The 22,474-nt window shown below is 43.4% G+C and overlaps 1 protein-coding gene across 1 annotated transcript in view; it reads left to right on the top strand.

The window, feature by feature from the left end:
• Positions 1-19,555, top strand: part of GRAMD1C (GRAM domain containing 1C) — a 45,043-nt gene extending 25,488 nt beyond the window's left edge. Inside the window, exons 7-18 of the mRNA XM_075263313.1 lie at positions 10,948-11,066; positions 11,394-11,520; positions 12,349-12,535; positions 14,008-14,148; positions 14,343-14,461; positions 15,620-15,762; positions 15,911-16,014; positions 16,249-16,425; positions 16,657-16,714; positions 17,675-17,770; positions 18,144-18,249; positions 19,001-19,555. Coding sequence (XP_075119414.1) covers positions 10,948-11,066; positions 11,394-11,520; positions 12,349-12,535; positions 14,008-14,148; positions 14,343-14,461; positions 15,620-15,762; positions 15,911-16,014; positions 16,249-16,425; positions 16,657-16,714; positions 17,675-17,770; positions 18,144-18,249; positions 19,001-19,081 — 1,458 coding nt within the window. The 3' untranslated portion in view covers positions 19,082-19,555. The remainder of the gene's footprint in view (positions 1-10,947; positions 11,067-11,393; positions 11,521-12,348; positions 12,536-14,007; positions 14,149-14,342; positions 14,462-15,619; positions 15,763-15,910; positions 16,015-16,248; positions 16,426-16,656; positions 16,715-17,674; positions 17,771-18,143; positions 18,250-19,000) is intronic.
• Positions 19,556-22,474: the final 2,919 nt, after the last annotated feature.

The following is a 22,474-nucleotide window of genomic DNA, read 5'->3' as shown; positions in this document are numbered from 1 at the left end:
GTTGTATCTTTTGTATAGTTGTTCCTCTATATGAAGTATCTGCATGATGTCGCCTCACTGAGGATATTAATGGCTGATCTTCTTTCCATATAACATGTCCTGAATATTAATATCCTGTATCATTTATCATAATGTCTCATATTCAGAAAACTACAAACTTTGCCCTTCAGTAGCGGAAAGAGGGAAAGGTTACTACAGGTCATCAGCACAGAGCAAACAAGGCCAATCTATGGACCTGGGACCTGGGGACGTCACCCTGCCGAAGTCAGCCAAACCCTGCACCCACACCACTCATATCAATGTCCGCAGGGCAACATGATACACTGGCACTCGGGGTACAGGATAATGACAGGCTGATATTATATTCAGGGTACAGGATAATGACAGGCTGACACTCGGGGTACAGGGTAATGACAGGCTGACACTCGGGGTACAGGATAATGACAGGCTGATACTTGGGGTACAGGATAATGACAGGCTGATACTTGGGGTACAGGACAATGACAGGCTGATACTTGGGGTACAGGATAATGACAGGCTGATACTTGGGGTACAGGATAATGACAGGCTGATACTTGGGGTACAGGGTAATGACAGGCTGATACTTGGGGTACAGGATAATGGCAGGCTGACACTTGGGGTACAGGATAGTGAGAGGCTGATACTTGGGGTACAGGATAATGACAGGCTGACACTTGGGGTACAGGGTAATGACAGGCTGACACTTGGGGTACAGGATAATGACAGGCTGATACTTGGGGTACAGGATAATAACAGGCTGACACTCGGGGTACAGGATAATGACAGGCTGATACTTGGGGTACAGGGTAATGACAGGCTGATACTTGGGATACAGGGTAATGACAGGCTGATATTTGGGGTACAGGATAATGACCGGCTGACACTTGGGGTACATGATAATGACAGGCTGATACTTGGGGTACAGGATAATGACAGGCTGACACTTGGGGTACAGGATAATGACAGGCTGACACTTGGGGTACAGGATAATGACAGGCTGATACTTGGGGTACGGGATAATGACAGGCTGATACTTGGGGTACAGGATAATGACAGGCTGATACTTGGGGTACGGGATAATGACAGACTGATACTTGGGGTACGGGATAGTGACAGGCTGATACTTGGGGTACAGGATAATGACAGGCTGATACTTGGGGTACAGGATAATGACAGGCTGATACTTGGGGTACAGGATAGTGACAGGCTGATACTTGGGGTACAGGATAATGACAGGCTGATACTTGGGGTACAGGATAATGACAGGCTGATACTTGGGGTACAGGATAATGACAGGCTGATACTTGGGGTACAGGGTAATGACAGGCTGATATTGGGGTACAGGATAATGACAGGCTGATATTGGGGTACAGGATAATGACAGGCTGATACTTGGGGTACAGAATAATGACAGGCTGACACTTGGGGTACAGGATAATGACAGACTGATACTTGGGGTACAGGATAATGACAGGCTGATACTTGGGGTACAGGATAATGACAGGCTGACACTTGGGGTACAGGATAATGACAGGCTGATACTTGGGGTACAGGATAATGACAGGCTGATACTTGGGGTACAGGATAATGACAGGCTGATACTTGGGGTACAGGATAATGACAGGCTGATACTTGGGGTACAGGATAATGACAGGCTGATACTTGGGGTACAGGATAATGACAGGCTGATACTTGGAGTACAGGATAATGACAGGCTGATACTTGGGGTACAGGATAATGACAGGCTGATACTTGGGGTACAGGATAATGACAGGCTGATACTTGGGGTACAGGATAATGACAGGCTGATACTTGGGGTACAGGATAATGACAGGCTGATACTTGGGGTACAGGATAATGACAGGCTGATACTTGGGGTACAGGATAATGACAGGCTGATACTTGGGGTACAGGATAATGACAGGCTGATACTTGGGGTACAGGATAATGACAGGCTGATACTTGGGGTACAGGATAATGACAGGCTGATACTTGGGGTACAGGATAATGACAGGCTGATACTTGGGGTACAGGATTATGACACATGTTTTAACATTTTGGGATATTGTTGGTTACAGTGATTGATCTCTCCTATCCTGTCTCCCTTTGTCTTAGTGGTATCGGTTAGTGGGAAAGCTGGGTGACACTCAGTATTACTGCTATTATTGCCCTGTTTCTGAGTTACCCATCTTTTCTACTATCCTGAGTGGAAACTCATATAATAATTTGTTGTGTATAGCTACATATTACTGGATATATAATACATTTATCTTATCATAGGGGTGGTGGGCGTGGTTTTCAGGGGGTGTGGCTTGCACTACAAGGAATTTCCTAGAATATTCTATTTTTATAGAGAAATGGATTAGCAAAAAAGCAAACCGCTATTTACACACCTGCCTCTTGTATACAAGCAGCGCCCCCTACTTACAAGTCGGAATGTGTGGACAAAATATTGAAAATAGTTACGCTATTTAGACTTTGAGAACCAAATTTACATTGAGATCTGGATGTTCACTTTCGGTCATCCTTCCCCGGCCGGCTGCACGTGTGACATCTGTGTTGCTGAAACCCGTAACTTAGTGACATAAAATGAGACTGCGACCGTAACAAGGAAGCAAATGTCGTCCGGTCAAGACAAACCTGTTTCTTTTGTCTTTTCTGTTGTCTGCAGTTGTCAGTGACTAGTTGTCTTCTGCCTGAGGCTCTGTAGGATCACAAATGACTTAGGACTAAAGTAAAGCTTATATCTGTGGTGGTCTGGGTTATACCAATTCATTGGCCTAGTATATACACTAGATGGTCGGGACTGGATCATACCCGACTCTTCCTGGTACTCCTGGTTGCATCTCAGTAAGTCCTATCATAGTAATGTCAATGAGACAGCAGCCATTACTAAGGCATTAATAAAGTGCTGAAACATGAACAAACACACGAGAAAAATGTCTTTTATCGAAATAAATCCCCCATACACATTAATATTGAACATTAAAATATTAAAATTATTGGTTGTCAAAGTAGTCATAGGAATTTTAATGTAGTCCAACAACCAAACTTACAGAAAAACTCATCCAAATGAAAAGTAATAAAAAACATTACTAAACATAAGCTCAGCATTTCAGTAAAGCCAAGATTTGCGGTGTGGGAGTATTATTATTATTATTATTCCGCTTCATTACCCTACTTGGAAAATTAGGCAATTTCATCACTCAAAAAGAAGTGCAATTTACTCAATCCTGCTAATCCAATAATCCTGATACATCTATACATCTGTAGTTATATATATAGTTATATTGTAGTACATAGGTGGTACACATATACATGCAACACAAGGCACAAAAATAAACGATAGCTTCAAAAGTGATCAAAGTATAACTATGTCAAAAAAGACAGAAGCATCTCAATATATATATATATATATATATATATATATATATATATATATATATATAAAATATAACAATTTTTATTAAATGATTCTCAAATGATAAATGATAAATGATAAACATTAAATACAAATACAAAAAACGGGATAGTTGCTTCAAGGATACAGCGGATGGTAGTGGTAATAAATGACTTATAAGTCCAGGGTCAGTATGCTGTATGTGCTGTGGAGAGATCACATAGGTCTGCAATGCTGTTTGTAATACAAAGAGTGTGTACCAGAGCAGGTCTCACACAAAGCAATGGTAATCAGCAAGGAGACATAATAAAGAAGACACTCTATAGAGATTTGCACAACAGACCCTGGGACCATAATAATAATGTAGATACCCTACCACCCTTGTACACACTCTGATGTGCGTTTCGCCAAGCGTCTTTATCAGGGGGTCCCAGGGTCTGTTGTGTAAATCTCTACAGAGTATTTTCTTTATTATGTCTCCTTGCTGATTACCATTGCTTTGTGTGAGACCTGCTCTGGTACACACTCTTTGTATTACAAACAGCATTGTAGACCTATGTGATCTCTCCACAGCACATACAGCATACTGACCCTGGACTTATAAGTCATTTATTACCACTACCATCCGCTGTATCTTTGAAGCAACTATCCCCTGTTTTTTGTATTTGTATTTAATGTTTATCATTTGAGTATCATTTAATAAAAATTGTTATATTTTATATATATTGAGATGCTTCTGTCTTTTTTGACATAGTTAAACTTTGTACATAAGAGGTAGTATTATAGTAGTTATATTGTAGTACATAGGAGCAGTATTATAGTAGTTTTATACCGTACTTGTACATAGGAGTAGTATTATAGTAGTTATATTCTTGTACATAGGAGCAGTATTATAGTAGTTATATTCTTGTACATAGGAGTAGTATTATAGTAGTTATATTCTTGTACATAGGAGTAGTATTATAGTAGTTATATTCTTGTACATAGGAGCAGTATTATAGTAGTTATATTCTTGTACATAGGAGTAGTATTATAGTAGTAATATTCTTGTACATAGGAGGTAGTATTATAGTAGTTATATTCTTGTACATAGGAGCAGTATTATAGTAGTTATAATCTTGTACATAGGAGATAGTATTATAGTAGTTATATTCTTGTACATAGGAGTAGTATTATAGTAGTTATATTCTTGTACATAGGAGTAGTATTATAGTAGTAATATTCTTGTACATAGGAGGTAGTATTATAGTAGTTATATTCTTGTACATAGGAGTAGTATTATAGTAGTTATATTCTTGTACATAGGAGGTAGTATTATAGTAGTTATATTCTTGTACATAGGAGTAGTATTATAGTAGTTATATTCTTGTACATAGGAGTAGTATTATAGTAGTTATATTCTTGTACATAGGAGGTAGTATTATAGTAGTTATATTCTTGTACATAGGAGTAGTATTATAGTAGTTATATTCTTGTACATAGGAGGTAGTATTATAGTAGTTATATTCTTGTACATAGGAGTAGTATTATAGTAGTTATATTCTTGTACATAGGAGTAGTATTATAGTAGTTATATTCTTGTACATAGGAGTAGTATTATAGTAGTTATATTCTTGTACATAGGAGGTAGTATTATAGTAGTTATATTCTTGTACATAGGAGGTAGTATTATAGTAGTTATATTCTTGTACATAGGAGGAGGTAGTATTATAGTAGTTATATTCTTGTACATAGGAGGTAGTATTATAGTAGTTATATTCTTGTACATAGGAGGTAGTATTATAGTAGTTATATTCTTGTACATAGGAGCAGTATTATAGTAGTTATATTTTTGTACATAGGAGCAGTATTATAGTAGTTATATTCTTGTACATAAGAGGTAGTATTATAGTAGTTATATTCTTGTACATAGGAGGAGGTAGTATTATAGTAGTTATATTCTTGTACATAGGAGTAGTATTATAGTAGTTATATTCTTGTACATAGGAGGAGGTAGTATTATAGTAGTTATATTCTTGTACATAGGGGCAGTATTATAGTAGTTATATTCTTGTACATAGGAGTAGTATTATAGTAGTTATATTCTTGTACATAGGAGGTAGTATTATAGTAGTTATATTCTTGTATATAGGAGTAGTATTATAGTAGTTATATTCTTGTACATAGGAGCAGTATTATAGTAGTTATATTCTTGTACATAGGAGTAGTATTATAGTAGTTATATTCTTGTACATAGGAGGTAGTATTATAGTAGTTATATTCTTGTACATAGGAGCAGTATTATAGTAGTTATATTCTTGTACATAGGAGTAGTATTATAGTAGTTATATTCTTGTACATAGGAGTAGTATTATAGTAGTTATATTCTTGTACATAGGAGTAGTATTATAGTAGTTATATTCTTGTACATAGGAGCAGTATTATAGTAGTTATATTTTTGTACATAGGAGTAGTATTATAGTAGTTATATTCTTGTACATAGGAGTAGTATTATAGTAGTTATATTCTTGTACATAGGAGTAGTATTATAGTAGTTATATTCTTGTACATAGGAGCAGTATTATAGTAGTTATATTCTTGTACATAGGAGTAGTATTATAGTAGTTATATTCTTGTACATAGGAGCAGTATTATAGTAGTTATATTCTTGTACATAGGAGGTAGTATTATAGTAGTTATATTCTTGTACATAGGAGCAGTATTATAGTAGTTATATTCTTGTACATAGGAGGTAGTATTATAGTAGTTATATTCTTGTACATAGGAGCAGTATTATAGTAGTTATATTCTTATACATAGGAACAGTATTATAGTAGTTATATTCTTGTACATAGGAGGTAGTATTATAGTAGTTATATTCTTGTACATAGGAGCAGTATTATAGTAGTTATATTCTTGTAGTTAGGAGATAGTATTATAGTAGTTATATTCTTGTACATAGGAGTAGTATTATAGTAGTTATATTCTTGTACATAGGAATAGTATTATAGTAGTTATATTCTTGTACATAGGAGCAGTATTATAGTAGTTATATTCTTGTACATAGGAGGTAGTATTATAGTAGTTATATTCTTGTACATAGGAGCAGTATTATAGTAGTTATATTCTTGTACATAGGAATAGTATTATAGTAGTTATATTCTTGTACATAGGAGTAGTATTATAGTAGTTATATTCTTATACATAGGAGGTAGTATTATAGTAGTTATATTCTTGTACATAGGTGTAGTATTATAGTAGTTATATTCTTGTACATAGGAGTAGTATTATAGTAGTTATATTCTTGTACATAGGAGTAGTATTATAGTAGTTATATTCTTGTACATAGGAGTAGTATTATAGTAGTTATATTCTTGTACATAGGAGTAGTATTATAGTAGTTATATTCTTGTACATAGGTGTAGTATTATAGTAGTTATATTCTTGTACATAGGAGTAGTATTATAGTAGTTATATTCTTGTACATAGGAGGTAGTATTATAGTAGTTATATTCTTGTACATAGGAGTAGTATTATAGTAGTTATATTCTTGTACATAGGAGCAGTATTATAGTAGTTATATTCTTGTACATAGGAGTAGTATTATAGTAGTTATATTCTTGTACATAGGAGGTAGTATTATAGTAGTTATATTCTTGTACATAGGAGTAGTATTATAGTAGTTATATTCTTGTACATAGGGGCAGTATTATAGTAGTAATATTCTTGTACATAGGAGTAGTATTATAGTAGTTATATTCTTATACATAGGAGGTAGTATTATAGTAGTTATATTCTTGTACATAGGTGTAGTATTATAGTAGTTATATTCTTGTACATAGGAGTAGTATTATAGTAGTTATATTCTTGTACATAGGAGTAGTATTATAGTAGTTATATTCTTGTACATAGGAGTAGTATTATAGTAGTTATATTCTTGTACATAGGAGGTAGTATTATAGTAGTTATATTCTTGTACATAGGAGTAGTATTATAGTAGTTATATTCTTGTACGTAGGGGTAGTATTATAGTAGTTATATATCTGTGTCATATCCAAGGGATCAAAGCTCAGTCATATGGTTGAAGTATATTTTGCTCAGGCAGTGGGTGGGATCTCTGTCCCTTTAAGAGACACCTCACCTGTGCATGTGGTGTGGGCGTGTTCACACTTTCAGGTTTGGCAGTGCTCTGCTCTCTCTGTCCTGTGCACTAGGAAGTCCAATCATAACACAAGATTCTGCTGCTAAAACCTGAGAGATCAGGATCAGGTTGGGGATCACTCCTGGAAATCCTCCTGCGGTGCGGAGCAGGTCAGTAGATTGGTGTGCATTATCTCTTGTCATGGCTGCTGGTGACTGTATTAGGATTGTCTTGCAGTTTGGTCTGTCCTAGCCTGTGTCTGTGCACCTGCAGCCATATGTGCCGATATCTCCAGGTTCATGTGAGTGTCAGGGTGTGACCTGCCCGGCCAGCTCTGGGGCTGGAAACACCAGTCTGACACTGGAAATAGTCACCTGCTCTGCAGGTTGTCGGACGCCTGACTGCTTTTGTAGTGCCCAGGATCAGGTTTTACAGAAACTGCAGGAGACAGTCCCTATATCATCTGCCCCATAGACATTGATGTAATAAGTCAGTGCAGGGCTCCCATCAGAGAACGCCCCCTAGGTTTAGTCAGTGTTACTTGTTACTTGTTAGTGTTAGAGCTGGATCACTGAGATTAGTAGCAGATACAAGCTGGTTGTCTGGAAACTGTCTCAAGATTTTGCTGAATATAAAGGTATGTTCACATTTTTATTTAAAAAAAATTGCTTGTACAACTCTTCTCTCTGCCGATTTAAGCAGCACCTTGGGCTTGTTCACCAGGACACTGGCTCCCTCCAGAAACAGCGCCACCTTTGTCTTTGGTTTGTGCCTGGTATTGCAGTTGAGTTCCATATAAATGAATGGGGTGAGCTGCAGCCCCTTACATAACCTAAGGACAGGTGCGGAGTGGCTTCTGGTTGTCTGTTTTTATAACCCTGAACACCCCCTTTATGGATCCACCTGTTCCTGCAGTTTACAAACATTCGGAGCGGTGGCCGCGTTGTGTAATGGCTGGCACCGGGCCCGCTCAGCGTGCACACGTGTTTTGTACTAGGTGTTATTTTAGAGCCACATAAGTATCAGTATTGCTAGGTAACAGCCTGCAGGATTTGTCAGACGTGCTCCTCACAGCTTGTGTTGTGACTATGTGCGGTCTCAGTAGCAAGAGTGGCCCATGAAAACGGGGACATGGTCACACTGAGGGTTTCTGCAGGCAGATCTTTGAGTAGACTGGCTGGTCGGTGGCTCTGGTTTGGATGCTTTGTGCATTGGTGTCTGAGGCTGACTGTTCCTGGTCCATGGTAAAATGGCATTGATGACCTCCATGTTCTTCTGATGCTTCAACTGACCCATTCGCACAGTTCTAGGACCTGTCCTGAGGTTTGCCCCAGGCTCATCGCTGCATATGTGGGCCTGTATGTATAGGGCCATAGAGGTGAATAGGTCAGCATGCACCGAGCTTTACACTGCAGCTCTGCTCCATTAGGACACAGCTCTGATTGCTGTTTCCGCCCATCCCCCTTGTCCAGTACAGTCTGAGGTAGTCTGAAATCCATGTCCTGCCATACTCTCCTTCATCCATGCTTTATACTGCAGCTCCTCTCCATCAGCTGTGACCAGTAAGTGACTCTGCTGAAGCTGCTCCCTTGTCTCTCCTCCCCATGTTTTACACTGCAGCTCTGCTAATGGGAGCTCTGTGTATGCAGAGCGTGTGTGTGTGTGTGTGTGTGTGTGTGTACTATGTACTCTACATATAGTGTGTGTGTATAGATAGATAGAGAGATATATATATATATATATATATATATATATATATATATATATATTTCCCTGTCCTCAGGCTCCTGAGATGTAAGTAGATTTGCACTTTTGGGTTGTCGCCTCCAGTAAAATGAAGGTTAAGTCGCCGCTTTTTTTTCTAGAACTTTACAGACCACATTCCAGGGATACCATGAGATGGCGTTATATTATACCGCATAGTCGCCGCCGGCAGGTCCCGCATTACCAGGACAATGACTGAGCCCAGCAGATTAGGTCAGGATGGCTTTATACTCCAATCACATCCAGACACTTCTCTCAGCTGAGGGTTTGTAACAAACCCTCAGCTGTGAGTTTAGGATGGGCTTGCACATTATGTATCACGGTTTTAACCCCTTGCTGCACCGAACACTTACGGCGCTGTATATATTATATGAGGGGACGGTAAAAGTTTACTGCAATTCTATTCTCTTAACCCTTTGAACTGTACAGTCAACTAAGTGGTACATTGGCGCCCCCTGGAGGTATAACCTGCCACTGGAGTGGTCAATGTCTTCTTTCGGACATATCCTCGTTACTTGAATCTTCTTGTCGTTTATGGCAGGTAATGAGCGTCACGGGATCAGAGCTGCCGATTTGGTTTCTATGAAAATAATGACGTTGTTATAGTGGATGAGACCAAAGGGCAGACAAGGCAAATCCACAATGTGTAGTGTCGCTGGGTCTCTACTTGTATGAACTACAAGTCCCAGCGTGTGTTTGATACATTATATTACATGATATTTCAGGCGTGCTTTGTGGCTGGCTCCCCCTCTTGTACGCTATGTGATATATGGCGACCTGTCTAACCATAGACTTAAAGCGACCCTTCACCTTTTCCCATGAGGCTGGTACAGAGCTCCAGATCCCCTGCACAGAGGCAGGATTACCATTGTGTCTCCTCTAGGGGGCGCTGAGGAGTTTACTGCCTGCCTGTGAATCAGTTGTATGTAGTCAGCTCCATAGCTCCCCCTAGTGATGGTTGTATTAATCTCTGTGGCCGTGTGCGGTGTCTAAAGCTCGGTCACCTTTGGCTACTATACATATATTATGCAGCTCAATTGTTAGAGAGCAAGATAAGCGGTGTCGTCCCCTGTGTCGCCGCTTATTTCCTGGATTACATCTTGGTTGCTCCGGTGTACTGTGACCTAGTGTGCGGCGTGGATCAGTCCGTCCTCCTGTAGGATGCCATATTGTGTGGATGCCAGAGCCATAAAGTACAAGGTGTGATACCGCCGTCTGGAATGTGGTGACGGATTCCCGGGACACCATCATTACATTTTCCAGGAATCGTGACTTTATATATTTATTATCGTGCACTAACCAGTTCTGCTTGTTATCTGCATGTGTCATCGAGCCTGCGGGTGTAGGATATCCCTTGTGCACCGCTGGGACCTGCATGCTCTGCTCTCTTGTCTGTATATAGACTGTCTGCAGAGCCCAGTATTAGCAAAATGAAACCGGGTGAGAGGATCTAGGACCAGAATGTCACTATTAGATCGAGTTGGAGTTCCTCCCCTTGCACCCATTATTGTAGGAGTGCCTTATTGCCATAACCCATTGGACCTCATGGAGCTGTGACCTGGAGCCCCCTATAGCGGGGTATTGCATGTTGTATGTCTATGCTGAGAGTCCGCTGTACATGACCCCATCTATGTTGTCGCAGAATCTCACCAAGAAGGAGTTTTGGCAGCTGGTGCAGCAGAGCTATGGGACTGAACTGGGCCTGAATAATGAGGAGATGGATTATGTAGCCATGCCGCCGGAGGACATTGCACCCCCCAGGTAAGACGGCGCCTCATGTGCATGACTTAGGTGTCCTGGGTCTAGAAGGTTGATGGATTCCTTTATATCACCCTTGGTGTCAGACATGGCTTAGTCCTTATATCATGTTACATTTGATATCCCGCCCCTGCCTAGATAAGCCCCACCCCCTCCTGGGCCCACATGTCCTGTGAGGCATGTGCCTGTTAGGTAATTGACGTCTTCTCATCCACGATGACATCACACGGTCTGTGTAATTAAGGTCACAGCTATAATTATCAGTAATTATACCAGGAATAGATGCCGTACCTGCCGCCTGTCTGCTTCACTCCGTCCTCTGTCCTCTAGGACTCCACCAGTCAAGCCGGCCGCAGAAGACTCCGCTGAGAAGTTGTCGCAGACCCCGAAGGGCGGATCTGTCACCAGAGATGTCGTATCCCAGACCGAGACTGATTCACTGAACCTTCTGCAGATGGTAAGATGTTCTGCGGGTACCTGGAAGGGGGTGGGGGGAGGGGGGTTGTTTGTGCCTTACTATGAGTTGGGTCACAGCTATTGTCTTATTTTGTGCCAAGTCAGGGAGGTTGCAGGGCCCCTGGGGTGATGGGTTGGTATTGCTGATGGGGTATTGAGAGCAGTGTTGCTAAATAAAAAGGGAGTATAGGGGCAGGAGCGAATTTAGGGTACCATGAGTCCTGGGCTGTTCAGAAAGGACTCCCCTTCCCGTTTACACTAAAGATCCCTGTAACACAATAATGTCCCATAGTGGCCCTTCTATCTATTCAGTATAATATTCTCTGCAGACCCCTGGGGAGGTGAGTATATATAACAGACAGTGGCACTCTCCTTCCCTGGGCTCTGGCACATGGGTCCCTGAGCCCTTCTGGCCTCCTGAATGATGTCCAGTTGGTCACACCGGCATTATGACACTTGTGACTATGCATCGTGATGCCAGTGTGACCCATGGGTCTGCTGAGGCTCAGTCACAGGATTAGGCAAATGGGCAGTTGCATTCTGTTAGGCCCCCTTGAAGCCTCGGGTCCTGGGCACATTCCACCCTTATTGGACATATGGCTGTATCGGGGTTCCCCATTGGATGAATGCATGGTGCTTCCTATGTCTCTTTACACCTAGTGTATCTACAGTCCCACATGAAGCCAGTGGGCCCAGGATCTCCCCAATATCCTGTATATACCCAATATCTGCCTATAGACTGCTCACATGAACCTTTAGTCTTGTAGCTGCTGCTATGTATGATATGTCGTCTGTATATTCACTACTACTCACTACCCCTTTTTACTAGCTAACAAGCCAGAACCAGTCTGAAGATGGTCAGGGGGAAAAGGTACCTGGGAGAAGCCCCCTCCTCAGCTCAATCAGGAAAAACAGCCTGCGGGCACACATTGGGACGCCTGCCCTGGCTCTAGACCTCAATGGAAATGAAAACCAGCAAATGGACAGGAGTAGCGGCACCGACTCCTCAGGAGAAGGTAGGGGGTCGGGGATCACTGACTGCTGGTCTCTTAGAACAAAAGTAGGTTTCTCCACTTGAGGATCACGTGCACAGTTGGCGGTATTACATCTGTCCCCGGATAATCGCAGTTTTCACCTCAGTCACAGAATTGGTTGGTCCCATCATATTCAGTCTGATGTCCGTACAGATGATCGGGGCAGTATCGACGCTCTCGTGATTGGGACTGCATGAAAGCTTCATGGTCCTGTACAATATGTAATTAGATTAATTATAACCTTAATGTAATTAGATAAGCATCAAGCCCTTACTGACCTGGTATCTGCTATTACTACCTCCTGGGGTAGAGGATTCCAGAGTCTGACTACTCAAACCGTGACTAAAGAAAAACCCTTTCCTATATAAAGTTCTAAATCCACTCTCAACCACCTGCAAAGAATGTCCTCAGTAGCTTCACTTTCTGGTGCAGTCACTGTGTACATACATTATATTACTTATCCTGTATTATACTCCAGAGCTGCGCTCAGTATTCTGCTGGTGCAGTCACTGTGTACATACATTACATTACTTATCCTGTATTATACTCCAGAGCTGCGCTCACTATTCTGCTGGTACAGTCACTGTGTACATACATTACATTACTTATCCTGTATTATACTCCAGAGCTGCGCTCACTATTCTGCTGGTTCAGTCACTGTGTACATACATTACATTACTTATCCTGTATTATACTCCAGAGCTGCGCTCACTATTCTGCTGGTGCAGTCACTGTGTACATACATTATATTACTTATCCTGTATTATACTCCAGAGCTGCGCTCACTATTCTGCTGGTACAGTCACTGTGTACATACATTACATTACTTATCCTGTATTATACCCCAGAGCTGCGCTCACTATTCTGCTGGTACAGTCACTGTGTACATACATTACATTACTTATCCTGTATTATACCCCAGAGCTGCGCTCACTATTCTGCTGGTACAGTCACTGTGTACATACATTACATTACTTATCCTGTATTATACTCCAGAGCTGCACTCACTATTCTGCTGGTGCAGTCACTGTGTACATACATTACTTATCCTGTATTATACTCCAGAGCTGCGCTCACTATTCTGCTGGTGCAGTCACTGTGTACATACATTACATTACTTATCCTGTATTATACTCCAGAGCTGCGCTCACTATTCTGCTGGTACAGTCACTGTACACATACATTACATTACTTATCCTGTATTATACTCCAGAGCTGCGCTCACTATTCTGCTGGTGCAGTCACTGTGTACATACATTACATTACTTATCCTGTATTGTACTCCAGAGCTGCGCTCACTATTCTGCTGGTACAGTCACTGTGTACATACATTACATTACTTATCCTGTATTATACTCCAGAGCTGCGCTCTCTATAGTAGAAGGTTAGCTCCTCTTGGCCACGTTTCTTTTCCATACTTTCTTATACTATTATGTCTTCTTCTTCCCCTGCAGATGAGCGCTTCCAGGAGGAGCAGGTTGAGGGCAGATTATACATCAATCGGGTCTTTCACATCAGTGCGGAGCGAATGTTTCAGCTTCTCTTCACGCCATCGCGTTTTATGCAGAAGTTCTTCTCCTCCAGGAAGGTGTTTGGTGAGTGCAGGTCTCTGACCTCTCCCGCGCCCGCCATCTATCACTGCCGTCATCCTGGGCATCTTCTTGGTACCATATACATCAGTGTTCACACTTTGCTGTCTCTCAGGCTGGACATAGGTTGTAGATCCTGATGTAGTTGGTGGTTTGGTGTTCCTGTATCCTCCTGTTATCCCCTCTTCTCTGTCATTCAGATCTGGAGTCCTCCCCCTGGCAGCCGGACGGGAGCGGCAATCAGACAAGGACGCTGACCTACACCATCACCATCAATAACCCGCTGATCGGGAAGTTCACAACGGCTACAGACAAGCAGGTACAGTCAGGACGTTATGGCGACGTTATACATTGTATCCAGCGTAGATGATGAACTGATATATTGTAACAAAGTATCAGGATGTAATAGATTTGTTTGGACTGGATACGATTGTAACAAACGAATCCGCGGCAGGTTAGGACATGTCGCTTCTTTATTCTGCTACTAGCTAGCAGAAAGACGAAGCGAGCGTCTCCCGATAAATTAATGGGAGCCGTTTTGGCAGTGGATTTTGAGGCGGATTCCGTGTTAAAAGCCACTGCCAAAAAACTGTGTAAACAAACCCTTATACCTCCAGACGAGGAGGTGTACTCTGCCTTAAACATAACTCAAGACAAATAAAACCGAGCCCTGTCCTCCCCATAATCGTGTTATACCGTAGTAATGGCGCGGTCAGTCAGTTAAGTGCACTATAAGACGCGTCAGGTCCTCCAGGGAACAGCAGATCGATATAACCTGCTCCATACTCTGCGCATTAATCTCTGAGGCCGGCGCCGCTTCTTCCCTCAATAGGAACAGACTGTGCCCTATAAACTCCAGGCGGCCCTATCTCCTCTACAGGGTCCTATATATCCCCCCTCCCCCATCTGTCCATCATCATAAGCTCAAGGTCAGGAAGAGATGCTACAGGCAATGCACATGTTCCCTGCCTGCTATGCTGTTGTATTTATATTGTTAGTTTCGTACGGTATGATTTATACAGTATACATTAAGAAATTGTGTGACCCACAATGCGGAACATAAAAAACACTGTTACTTACCTCTCCTGGCTCTGGAAGGCTTCTGGCCTAGTTGGGTGATGTTCCACATGGGCCTGGGCTGTGTCCTTATTCAGCATAACACATTGTGCAGGGGCCACTATGGGGTGTAATATTTTGCCGGTGAGGAGGGTTGTCGGTTGGTCTGTGAGAGGCTTTGGGGTTGGCCATTATTCCATAGTCGTCGTCCCCCCCCCCCCCCCCCAATTTTTTTTCCCCCCCAATTTAAGCACTGTGTGTAAGTCAGGAGAGTTCAGACTCGGTTAAGAAGGATCATCCCAGCTGCACAGAGTATTTCAGGAGAGGGGTGCGCTGAGTGACTGTTTCATAGTGGGAGAAGCTGTATTACCAGATGCAGGTTATTATTGTGTGGAATATCCGATTTCCTTCATTTTTTTAGATCCTGTATAAAGAGAGTCAGGAGGGCCAATACTACTCTGTAGACACGGAGGTCTTCACACATGACGTCCCATACCACGACTACTTCTACACTGTGAATAAGTACTGTATATCCCGAGCCTCCAAACACAAGTGCAGACTACGGTAAGTGTCCCATAAATACTGCTGATGGGGAAATACTGGGCCCTTTAAGTATGATGGCTGCTCAGGGGCGTGGACATAAGTGATGGCTGTTCAGGGGCGTGGATATTTGAAGATCTTCCCTGCACTGATTGGTGCTCTGTGTCCTCAGAGTGTGTACAGATGTGAAGTACAGGAAGCAGCCCTGGGGTCTCATCAAGACATTCATTGAGAGGAACTCATGGGGCGGTCTGGAGGATTACTTCAAACAGTTAGGTGAGACCTACCTGCAGTCCTATGTAACACCACACAGTGATAACTCTGAGTACTGGTAATGTAGTAGATGTCACAGGCAGTCCTATGTAACACCACAGATAACACAGTGATAACTCTCTGGGTACAGGTAATGTAGTAGATGTCACCGGCAGTCCTATGTAATGTAGTAGATGTCACCAGCAGTCCTATGTAACCCCTGCAGTAGTTGACCTTCCATGTACATACTTTCTGCAGAGTCGGACCTGGCAGCGGAGGAATCCTTGGGCAGCGCGGTACAAGATACCAACAAAGCCTCCAGTATTAGAAGACGACGACGGCCGCACAGCCGCAGCCCCGGGGATCACATGACCAAACATGGCTCCCAGCTGGAATCTGGGAAGATGGGCCATGACGCAAAGCTGGAGCACCCAGGTAACAGGAGCGCAGGGGGGGGTTATTACCAGCCATCTTGTTTCTTAGCTCACTGTACAGCTGGAGCAGACATAAATGCACTGTGTATACTAGAGGGCTGACAGATTGGAGCTGTATACACCACATGGTGACTGTAGTTGCTGTACAGTATGTGACTGTCACCTCTGTGTAGCCTGACTCCTATAGAACTATATACACTTATATATCTTTTTTTTTTTTTTTTTTTCTCAGGGAAAAGAAGAGACGTCAGCCATAAAAATTCCATCATCATCATCGTAATGAGCATCTTGTGAGTACCGTGTGTGACGCCATATTCGCCCCACGCCATATCCAACTGAAGTCTATGATGACTTATAAGATGTAGGACTATAATAAAGAAGTCTAAGTAGCTGGGATTTGTAGTTCTCCAGCCGACACACCTAGGTTGGCCGCCATATGAGAGGACTGAAGGACTATATATCGTCCTGTATATTAGTGGCCAGAACAATGGACTCGAGAAGAGACTGAGTGACCTTGGAGAGTGCGCGGCGCAGTCAGCAGATAAGACGTCTTATCACCCACCAGTGGTATAATCCAGCACCTGGCTATATGGACGGCAGTGATAATGTACAGATAAGGAGAGGACGCTGATATTATATACTGTATAGTACAGGCCGTGTAATCGGCGCTTATCAGGACACTTCCTGGTGATCGCACTGCCGCACTACTAGTGTAGATTGTGAGTATCAGTCTGTCTTTGTAGAATGGGAGGAAATCCACGCAAACACGGGGAGAACATACAAACTCCGTGCAGATGTTGTTCCTGGCTGGATTCGAACCCAGGACTCCAAGGCTGCAGTATTAAACACTGAGCCGTCGTGCTGCCCCTTTAGTTTTCATTTTTGCAGCCTACTTGTATTCCAATACCCTGAATTTATTAACTGAGGTCATGAATTGTAGATCAGTGGGGTCCGACTGCCAGTACCCCTAAAGATCAGCTATTGGAAGTGGCATCGGTGCTCCCCGAGAGTCACATCTGCTTCACAGGTTGTGTGATGTCTCCAGTCACATGGCCTGTCCACAGTGCAGAGATTAGCTGTAATACCAATCATGACCACTAGGCAAATGTCCAGCGCTGTGCTTGGTAAGTAGTGAAAAGGTTGCAACACTCACCCAAACACTTCCACCTCTGGGGTCCCGGGCGTCAGGGGTCCCAGCTGATCTTCAGCCCAGCAGTGCATCATGGGTAATTTCTTCTTCTTCTCTGCAGTCTGATCCTGCTGGTTCTACTAAATATCACACTCTTCATCAAGCTGTCTAAGATCGAGCAGGCGGCGCAGACCTTCTACGAGGACCATACCCGGAGGTGAGTGGTGACATCCTGTGCCATGTACACAGGGGTATCTATCAATGAAAATAAGGACACTTCTCCCCAATCGTGGGACTGGTGACCCAGACAGTAGTATGACAGGTTGTCCTGACTGTTACCCCCACCCTTCACCTGCCCTTAGGATCCCACAATCTATTCTGACCCCATACTTAGGAGTGTGTGGGGCAGTATCAGGCGGACAGGCCCACGTTTGGGGACTTAGGCTGATGCTACGTATGGCGAGCCCCTGATGATGGTGTCTATCACTCCACCGCTCTGATGGATGTTGGGGGCCATTGTCTATCGCTCTCCTCCAGTATGTGGCCTCCTCCTGTGTGTACTTGCTCTTACTTGATCTCTTCTTCTCCAGGATTTATCCTCCGGTCGTCTCCACAGGAGAAAAACCGCCAAGAGGGAAAGTTTCGAAGATAGCGCTGAAGGGTGTGCTGAAGGACTCTATCTCTACCCTAGAACAGGTACTGCCTGCCCCATGGGGAATCGCTGTGGGGGGGATCGCTGTGAGTTCTTCTTCTATCACAGGGGGCGCTGTTCTCTTACTGCTTACTATACATGACACCTCTGAACACGGCTGTAATACTGTAAAGAACTTGCAGAACGTGTTTATTGGTGTGAAATGCAAACACATCTTATTAAAAAAAATATGTCTCCCACACTATAAATTCCCCCGCTCCTCCCACGTCTGTAATGAAGCCGCTATACCCTGTTCCATTAGGGTGCATTCACACGGTGTAACGTGCCGCGTGATGTGTACGTCGCGTGACCCTTTGCGTGCCGTACACGCTCCCATTCATTTCAATAGGAGCGGGGATCGTACGCGCCGCGCTAGTTTGCCGCCGTGAATAAATGCACGGCCGCAAACTAGTGCAGCGCATACGATCCCCGCTCCCATTGAAATTAATGGGAGTGTGTACGGCACGCAAAGGGTCACGCGACGTACACGTGCCACATCACGCGGCACGTTACACCGTGTGAATGCTCCCTTAGACGGAGTAATACATATCAGGCAGAATATCCTCCAGATGTCGGTGAGCGCAGGATCGTGTTGTCACAGCTGTGGGGTTTGTTACTAGATAAGACAAGGCTCTGATACATTGTAACAAAACCTTCACTTGTGACAGTCTGGATACAAGAGTAGGTTTCGGGGTCCGGGTGTCCGGTGGGCTCTTGTCACAGAATCTAATCTCCAACATTTTCCTTCATCCTCAGCTCAAGAGCTCCCTCCTCATCCTCCAGAAAAGCTTCGACCTCATCAACAAGACCAAAGAAGAAGGGACATCCGGGAGCTAGTACACTGTAATATGGCCGCTGGCAGGGGGCGGTGACTGTCTCTGCGGCTACCCCCTCAATATTACCCCGGACGCTCTACAGTTTACACCGCGGTCATTGTCTTCTTGATTCTTCTATGAAGCTGCTGATATTTTTTTTTGTCCAAGATTAGAGGAATATGGCTGTTTCTGTTACAGCGCCTCCCATTTCCACAGGTTATCTATGGTACTGCAGCTCAGTCCCAGTGACTTCAGTGAGCCTTGCTGCAGTACCAGACATAACCCATACACAGGGGTGGCGCTGTAACTGGAAGAAAGAACCATGGTCTTAGATTATTTTATTTAAAATGAATGTTTTTGTACAATCTGGAGATTTCTGTCAAATCAAAGCTCAGGTTTTAGTGTGACCTCCTCTTTTATTACAATGGCGGGCCTGTCCTGATGGGGGCGCTGTGTGTGGTGTCGTGGCCAAGGCTCTTCATTGTGGTTTTATCTGTGTGTATATAGGATGTGACATTTATTATGAGATTGTTATTTAAATTAAAGAAAATGTTTTCTACAGCGAGGCGAGATCTGAGCGAGCGCCGGAATCGCCACAAGGGCGGCAGTACACGCAAAGTTATCATCCATATCTGCTCTCACTGGCAGGCTCTGGTGCAAGGCATTGTGGGAGATGTAGTTATATATAATATATATATATATATATATATATATATATATATATATATATCCTGAACACTACATCTCCCAGCATGCAGCACAACAAACACTCTGAGGCTAAATAATGGAGACATATTAATAAGGAATAGCAAAACATAAGCCGAGAGTCTGGCGGTAGAATAATGAATGCAGCTTTGGGTGTGACTGGAGGAAAGCAGATTAATACAGTGAAGGGGTAAGATTTTCCCCAGGTTTCCTTGCCTTGCTTATTCCTATAATAAATCCTCAGAGATGTCTCAGATTTGTTTCCACTGAAAATCCGCCTTCATAATGCCCCCAAGACAGCGCCATCCCCTCGGTGCCCAGCTACACAGGTGAGTGTATATTGATGACTCCAGTCACATCCAAAGCTCCAGTTCTACTGTTACCTCTCGTCTTATACTCAGATCACAGCCAGAGCTGCAGTTTCTAGGCTTGTCTTATATCGTCAGTCTTCTGCTCCAGTCACTTCCAAATATTTATTCATTATGACTTTCTTTATATATCACGCCTTACACTCTAGTCATTTCCAAAGCTGCATCCGCTGTTCTTGTTACACCATTCTATCTACAGCCAAAGCTGCTGTTAATGGGTGAGACCACATGTCGTGAAATGCTGGGGAAATACAGAAAGAACACACACACACACACACACCCCTACACCCCTACACACACACACACACACACACCTCTCTATAGGGAAACTGAACCTTCTAGGTGTAGCTGAGGCCTTCACCAGTCACATCCAAAGCTGCATTCGCTGTGTTCCATTATGTCACAGCCTAAGCTGCAGATCCTGCTCAGCTCTGTATCTATTACTTATTATTCATATAGTGGCGACACTTTCTGACGCCGTGTACACACTGTACTCGCTCATATTAGTTCTGATCCCCAGGAGCCCTGGCCACATATTGGGGCTTATTATACAGGAAGCCACAGGAAGAACAGACAGATGAGGCCCCTGGTTGAATTCGAACCCAGGGCCCCAGAGGTAACCATCATGAGTGGAGCAGCCAATCCGATCGCAGCTTTCATCTGTTACCCTGCATTAGAGAAATAAAAACTAATATGTGATGGGTCCCAAGGCCGGAAGTCTACACTGTGGCCCCTGTGAGCCCAAAAATCCTGGAGTGTGATGCTGTGTAAATTAGACCATGCACTACAACCTCCAGCCATCCTTCTGTACACCAGAGCCTCCATTCATATGGCATATACTGGTCAACTCACCCCAAATGTCTGAGGGGCGCCCAGAAAAAAAAAAAGATCTGAGTAAATCATCGCGTCTCCATAATCTGCGCATCAGTCCCAGGAAGAGCCGACCAATCAGGAGAGGGGAGAATATGTATGTATGGTCTGGGGTCTGTATTAGTTTAGGGGTCCGGTCTGGGGTCTGTATTAGTTTAGGGAAACTTAGTCTTAACGTAGGCTTAAGGGGATTCTAACATTAAAACCTTTTTTTTTGTGGATAAGACGTCGGAGTAGTCTTTAGAAAGGCTATTCGTCTCTTACCATTAGACGTGGTCTCCGCTGCGCCATTCCTTAGAAATACTGTTTTTTTTACCGGTATGCAAATGAGTTCTCCAGCAGCGATGGGGGCGGGCCCCAGCACTCAAACAGCGATGAGGACGTTCCCACCGCTGCCAGAGAATTGTCTCCAGCGCGCCTCCTTCTTTGTCCGCAGCGTCATCTTCAATGTCTTCCGGTGCAGGCTCGTAACTTCTAGCAGAGCTGAGCAGACTGCGCAGGCGCACAGGTCACAGGAAAATGGCCGCTTGCACAGTATTGTTAGCGGCCATTTTCCCATGGCCTGTGCAGTCTGCTCTGCTAGACGTTACCAGCCTGCGCCGGAAGAAGACATTGAAGATGACGCGGCGGACGAAGAAGGAGGCGGTGCTTGTAGACACTTCACTGGCAGCGGTGGGGACGCCCTCATCGCTGCGGGAGAACTCATTTGCATACTGGTAAAAAACGGTATTTCTAACGAACGGCGCAGCGGAGATCACGTCTACAGATAAGAGACGAATAGCCTTTCTAAAGACTACTCCGACGTCTTATCCACAAAAAAAGGGTTTTAATAGTAAAATCCCTTTGATTTTAGTTTCGATTCCACGACAAAATCCGCTGCCAAAAAACTCAGTGTGAACGAGCTCTTTAGAGTGAGATAACAGTATGAGGAACCAGCAGATAAATGTTCGGTTTGAGCTTCAGCAGCAGCTACCAGCAGAACTGTGAATGCAGCTCTGGATGTTACTAGAGTATAAGATGGAATTCTGTATGCTTGTAATAGATCAGGATTTCCTTCCTTGTAGTAAACTGGAGGCCGATCGCGCAGATTTATCAACCACAGCGAAACCTTCCCCCCCCCCCGCAGATAATGGAAGAAGATGAGCCGGGAAATGTGCAGCTATTGACCTCCATTAAGATCATATTTATATACTCCTGCCCATCCAGAATCACACGGGGTCTTTGGGGGAGGGGGTATATGTGACCATGCTGCGTTAAAACTATGTTGATGGGATATTTTCTGTACATGCTGACTTTGGCCATGTGACTAAAAATTGGCGTATCAGTGGTCGTCATCTTCACTATGTTATGTTTGTTGTGACTTCAAGTCAAAAAAGAAATTGATTTGTTTATGATCAGACATCGTAGTCATAATGTGACCGGTCACTGACACTAGTGAGGTCTGACATGGTCATCATTGGGTAACAGGAGTC

The sequence above is a fragment of the Leptodactylus fuscus genome, chromosome 2 (assembly GCF_031893055.1).
Source record: "Leptodactylus fuscus isolate aLepFus1 chromosome 2, aLepFus1.hap2, whole genome shotgun sequence".
NCBI lineage: Eukaryota > Metazoa > Chordata > Amphibia > Anura > Leptodactylidae > Leptodactylus > Leptodactylus fuscus.
This window is presented reverse-complemented; position numbering and strand designations above follow the sequence as displayed.